This window comes from Hibiscus syriacus, unplaced genomic scaffold (genome assembly GCF_006381635.1).
Source record: "Hibiscus syriacus cultivar Baekdansim isolate YM2019G1 unplaced genomic scaffold, ASM638163v2 tig00110890_pilon, whole genome shotgun sequence".
Lineage (NCBI taxonomy): Eukaryota > Viridiplantae > Streptophyta > Magnoliopsida > Malvales > Malvaceae > Hibiscus > Hibiscus syriacus.
The window spans coordinates 10658607-10665313 of NW_024062900.1; the positions used below are offsets into that span (position 1 = coordinate 10658607).

General features: G+C 37.6%; 1 protein-coding gene across 1 annotated transcript; it reads left to right on the plus strand.

Annotated features, from left to right (window-relative positions):
* The first annotated feature begins 510 nt into the window (after positions 1-510).
* Positions 511-3579, plus strand: LOC120144710. Its single transcript, XM_039158713.1, has 6 exons — positions 511-751; positions 864-1194; positions 1310-2072; positions 2178-2440; positions 2856-3151; positions 3272-3579. Exons 1-6 carry the CDS (start codon positions 511-513, stop codon positions 3577-3579), a joined length of 2202 nt encoding a protein of 733 aa, XP_039014644.1.
* Positions 3580-6707: the final 3128 nt, after the last annotated feature.

A 6707-nucleotide genomic window follows, 5' to 3' on the forward strand; every position in this document is an offset into this window, starting at 1 on the left:
TGGATGATTTACGGAAGCTATCTTACGGTTCAACCATGGAGTCGTACATTTTCCACGTCAAAAAAACATCCATCACAGGTAATTGTTTGGGTTAGATTACCGGGTCTTCCTTATAAATACTATTCCAAAGTGATCTTTCGTCTTATTGCGTCGGTTATTGGTCAGGTTGTGAAGATCGATTATAGTACAAATTCAGGGGAGAGAGGTCGTTTTGCTCATTTGGCATTGTTAGTGAATCTTAACAAGCCATTAATTCCATGCTTAAAAATTGATGGGTTTTGGCAGAAAATCGAGTATGAAGGATTACAGCAAATATGTTTCCAATGTGGAGTATATGGTCACTCGAAAGATATTTGTGGCTCTGTTGAAGCGAATACAAGTAAGGGAGGAGTTGTTAATGGTTCAAGCGCTGAGTTGGAGAAAGAAGTAGGTGGCGAGGAGTATGGTTTTGGACCATGGATGATAGCTGAAACGTGGTGAAGGCGTACAAAGAAAATTACTGATCCGAATATGAAAACAAGTAGTGATGTTGCGAGAGGTTCACGATTTGCTATCTTGGGTGTAAAAAATAATGGCGTAACTGAAGATACTGCGAAGGTTCCAGATATAGCAACAATTGAAAGTATTCATGAGAAAATTCCAGCCAACATCTCTCGGATAGATACACGAGCAAAAGGAAAAGGTACAAAAGATAATGGTTTAATGGAGGTCGGTGCAAGTAGTCTGGGATATCCAGGTTTAAATGGAAAAGGTTGGGGAAATTCGAACACTACAGTAGATAAATGTGGTAACCATAAAGGATGGGGTGACTCCCCAAGTAACGAAACATTGCAATGTTAAAGTTGCGGGTAACCACTCGACAGTCACCATTTCGGAAGACAGCCGACCTACTGTCATAAACAAAAGCATTCGGAATAAAGGAAATAAGCGAGAGGTGGGGGATGGTTCTAAGGGACTGAAAGTGAAAAAGAAAAATAAAGATTTTAAATTCCCACCGGCAGTTCTTACAGATTGGTTGCGGAATGCAACGCTTAGCACACATCTGGACCGCAGATCGCTGTATGGAGAGGGCTCATCCTCCTTAGGTGAAAACGATAGGGGAGAAGGAAACTCACCTGTAGTGGGACCGTTAGAAACAGTAGCAACAGACGTTATTTTCCCAGATGGCGAAAACGCTAACCCGAATTTACCCCAGTAAGGGTATGCTCTTGAATACTTTGTTTAATGGTTAATATTCTTTTTTGGAATTGTCAGGGTGCTGGTAGCCCAAATTTTAGACGTTACTTTCGGAACATTGTCGGGAAAGTAGACCTGGAATTGTTGCGCTGCTAGAGACTCAGATTAGTGGTAATGCTGCTAAGAAAGTCATCCGGAAATTCGGTTTTCAGAACTCTTTTAGAGTCGAAGCTTTGGGATTTAGTGGTGGAATTTGGCTACTTTGGAAAGATGGATTAAATGTCGAAGTTTTGACTAATTCGACTCAATTTATTCATAGCAGATGTTGGTCTGATGTTGTAAATAGATGGCTATATTTTACTGTAGTTTATGCGAGCCCTCAAGTGGAGAAACGAAAGCTAGTATGGAAGCATCTTATGAATCTTGATCCATGTGACAATGAAGCTTGGGCATTGGGTGGTGATTTCAATTCCATTCTTCGTCTCGAGGAAAGGGAGGGAGGAGCAAGTCGTGGTTTAGGAGTTAGTAACTTGTTTGCGGAGTTTGTTTTTGAGATGGGGTTATTTGAAGTGGATTATCGGGGACCAAAGTTCACGTGGAGAAGAGGTAATCTTTGTAAACGATTAGATCGCTGCCTTATGAACAGTTGTTGGGTGGATGTTTTCTCGGGCACTTTGGTCTTACATCTAGACAGGGTGGGTTCGGATCATTGCCCTCTTCTACTTAAATCTCAGAGTAACACGAAAGTTCAGGGGACTCGGCCTTTTCGTTTTATTGTTGCATGGCAGGACCACACTCAATTTAAGAATTTCTTGTCCGAAGCTTGGAATAATGATTTGGATGTTTTAACTAATGTTAATTTATTTCAAAGTAAAGTTACTGATTGGAATTTGAAGGTATTTGGTCATATAGGGAGGTAAAAAAGAGAGCTATTGGCCCGATTGCGAGGTATTGATAAGGCTCTAACTTCTTGCTACTCTCGGAGGCTGGTGGATTTGCAGTACATGTTGAAAAATGAACTTGAGGAGGTCCTTCAACAAGAGGAGAGTTTATGGCTTCAAAAATCAAGAAATCAATGGATACTCCATGGGGATAAAAATACTAAATTCTTTCATGCATGCACGATGCTTAGGCGTCGACATAATTACGTTCGTGCTCTCAAGGAAGCGGATGGTAGTTGGATATCGGACCAAGTAGCCCTTTGTTCGATGGCAGTTAATTTTTATAGGGATTTATTCACCAGTAGCTCAGCAGATGGAGAGGGGTATTCGATTAAGGGTTGATTTCCCGTAATTCCTTATTCGAAATTGAGTGCTCTTACGAGACCGTTATTTATGGAAGAAATCTGAGAGGTGTTATTTAGCATGAGTCCGCTAAAGGCACCTGGAGTGGATGGCCTTCACGCTTTTTTCTACCAAAAGAATTGGGAAACAGTACAATTTAGTGTATATAGAATGATTCATAATATTTTTGCAGGCGGTACTTTTGACAAGGAACTCAATCGAACTCTTTTGGTACTTATCCCAAAAATTAAAGTACCAGAGTCATTTAACCATTTTCGACCCATTAGTTTGTGCTCAGTTTTATATAAGCTGATCACAAATAATCATTGTGAATCGGCTGAAACCTTTAATGAGTCTCTGGATCTCGGAAACTTAAACAAGCTTTGTCCCTGACAGGTCGATCACTGATAATATTATCGTTGCGCAAGAGGTAGTCCACTCTATGAGATTGAAGAAAGGAAAGACTGGTTATATGGCTATCAAGATTGATCTTGAGAAAGCGTATGATCGACTTGAATGGCCTTTCATCAATGACACATTAAAAAAGCTTCACATCCCGGACAATCTTAGGATGCTTATCATGCATTGTGTGTGCTTTGGAACGGTGCTATGTCTACATCGTTCAACCCATCAAGAGGGCTTCTCCAAGGTGATCCTTTATCACCTTATTTGTTTGTTATGTGCATGGAGAGGTTAGTACATGTGATAGCTGGTGCGGTAACTAATGGAATATGGAAGCCTATTCGCTTGTGTTGTAATGGGCCTGCTCTCTCCCATCTATTCTTCGCCGATGACTTGGTTCTTTTTTGCAGAGGCTTCTATCGAGCAATGTAATGTTATACGGGGAATATTGGAGCTATTCTGCAATTTTTCGGGACAAAAGATCAATATCCAGAAAACTACTATTTATTACTCAATGAATGTGGATTCGAGCTTGAAAAATTCTATCAGTGCATCTTTTGGCTTCCAAGAGGTTCAAAATTTGGGTAAGTATCTTGGAGTTCCTCTTTTACATTCTCGGATTACGAAATCTTCGTACAGTTATATTGTTTCGAGAGTTCGTGATAAGCTCTCAGGGTGGACGGCTAAAACTTTGTCATTGGCTGGAAGAATTAGTTAAAATATAGAAGATGTGATAAAATCTATAGAGACGACTGTGTGAATTAGTTAAAATGAAAAAAACATCCAACGACTGAAAAATATAGAAGATGTGATAAAATCTATAGAGACGACTGAGTCATTTTATGGGTTTGACGCCAAAGAACTAAGTTTGGTCCTCGACCTAGTTCTCTCACAAAATTTCAAGGTTCCTAATTTCGAGAAGTATAATGGGACCACATGCCCTTCATCTCATATCACCATGTATTGTCGTCGCATGACTGACTGTGTGAAAAATGAAAAGTTGTTGATCCACTGTTTTCAAGATAGTTTATCTGGACCTGCATCCAAATGGTATAATCAGCTAAAAAGTACTCAAATACGTTCTTGGAAAGACTTAGCTCAAGCCTTTTTGGGTCAATACAAGCACATGAATGATATGACCTCTGATCGAACAATGTTGTAAAACATGCATATGAAGTGCAATAAGAGCTTTTGACAATATTCACAATGACAGAGGAACGTTGTTTCTCAAATGCATCCACCATTGACTTAAAGGGAGTTCACTACTTTGTTCATCAATACATTAAAATCTCCCTATATTAATCACATGATAGGGGTTGCTATTAATAATTTCTTTGACATTGTCATGTGTGGAGAAATGATTGAAATAGCTATAAAAAATGGCAAGATAAGAGGCTCCGACAGTACTGACGTCGAGAGAGAAGCCGATATCAATAGAGTGAGGTATTATTCAACTAATCATGGGACCAAATCTTATAGAATGACCCGAGAGAAGGCTCATATCGATGAAATTCCAATGACATATGAAGAACTGCTCCCATTACTAGTTCAACAGAATATCATGACTCCAGTTCAGTCTCAACCGAAAGAACCCCCATTTCCTAAAGGGTATAAAAATACAATATGTAGCTACCATAAGGGAAGCAAGGGGCATACTACTGAGAATTATGGGGCATTAAAGCACAAGGTTCATAATTTAATTGAATCAGGAGCATGGACATTCGAGGAATAATGAGACATTCTAAATAAACAAGTGGAAGTTGTTATCTACCACTATAGTATTTTCTATTTTCAACATCTTGTTTGAATATGTTTTTGTTCATTTCTCCGCCTTTTGTAATAAAAATGTGGTACTTTTAAGGTTATGAGCAAGGGATCAAATTTAAATCTTGAAATTCTTTGAGTATCATTAGATTAAAAGCTCTTTATGATTAGAGTTATACATCTTTAACAAAAGTATCAAGATTGAATGCCAAGAAAAAAAGGATTATGACCTTACCTCAGAATAAATGCATCCCCCCAAATATTACCTTTCCACAAATATGAGAGAGCTTTCTCCAATGTAAGGAATTAGACAAAAGGTTTGGTATTGATATTTAGAAGCATACAATGTGGGGCATCTTTTGTGACATTGCAGAGCTATCTAGATTACTTTTCTATTGATGACGTTCCACGATGAAACTTTGACAAATCTAGTCTAAAGTTAGCTGCTGGTGAATTAAAATTTGGTAATGAGATTTTCTGACTTTCACCTAATACGTAGACTATAATAGGTTCTCTCTAAAAGTAAGAGTCATATATTCGATAAAAGCTGAGCTATTCCACTAAGGCAATTGGTTCTAGAGGAAACTCAAAAGCCCCGGCTTTATGAATAGATTATGTTCAAAATATGGCATTGTTCGGGTAGCTGGGAGTTCGGTGTTTGCTCCACTATGATTGTCAAGTGAAAGACTTTGTGATAAGATAAACTCTTCTTCTAGCCCAGTGTAGGCTAATGTCAATAAAGCTAAATTCATCTAGCCAAAAGAAGTTGTAAAGAAAGTGAAATAATAACTGTTATAGTCTATTTCACGCATATGCACACAGAAATCTCGTTATTGGATCGATGTTTTCACACTGCTTTGAATAAAATCAAAGATTTCAGAGAATTAAAATGGAAGTATTTTAGAAGGTATAGTAATTGTTATACTAGACTGTGTCATTTTGAATACATCCGGTTAAAGATACCAAGTTAAGAAAGTGAGGTATGTGACAATGTTCACAAAAGAGTGAGAGAGGAGTGACATCTTCACTAAGATGTAACCATAGAAAATAGGGAAGCCAACCTAAAACTAACCTCTTAATCTTGATACTTTTCAAAGAACTATAACTTTGAAATGGTAAAAGTTGACGATTCTTTCGATATTATTTGAATTCATGCTTATGATTTGATTATATTGTGAACCTATAAGAGGTAATATTTTACAAAATTCTTTCATTATTTGATAAGAAAGGAGAAACAACATTTTCAAATAGGATGATATCAAATGAGAAAATATCTTGAAGCAAGTTGATGCATATTCTACTATTGTGGAGAAAAAGAATGAGTGATGCCAAAATAATGAAGCACTTCACATTCTTGAAAGCAAGTGGTCTAGAAAATTAAGAGGGCTGGAGGAGAGAACTTGTAACACTCTCTTGTGACATTATCAACAATCTGATAAGAAGATGATGATTGTGTCGTTCAAAAAAAAGATCACATATCCCAGTGCATAGCAAAAAGGCAAGAATACAACCAGTCAAGTAGAAGATGACCACCTTATTTAAAAGAGACACATATCTCAGACATTTCTATCAGAAGGATTGAACACTTCTTAAGTTTGTGACAATATGAAGATAATCCCTCTAGTTACTTGAAAATAATATTGTTTAGTAATACCCGAATAGGAACATTCAAGATTAAGAAATTTGACACTAATAGAGCCACGAGTACCCACAATGAGGCATTATCAAAATAGGACCTCGTGGAGATCATGAGATTTAAATCCAATACATTGAGAGTGAACTTTACAACATAGAATGTTAGGATATCTTGAAGGCCCATTTCAACCAGAAATAATGAGGGGCATTTGGAAGGCCCATATTATCTATGATTGGGGCATCTTGAAGACTCACACCAACATAAAAATGTTGAGACATTTTGAAGGCCCATTTTAACCAAAAATGGAATGTTGGGACATTTTGAAGGCCTATTTTAGACACAAATGATCCATGTGGGGCATTTTGAAAGCTCATATCAACAAGAAGCAAATGATGGGGCATGATGAAAGCCCATTTTAATCAGAAATAGCTATAGGGATAACTATC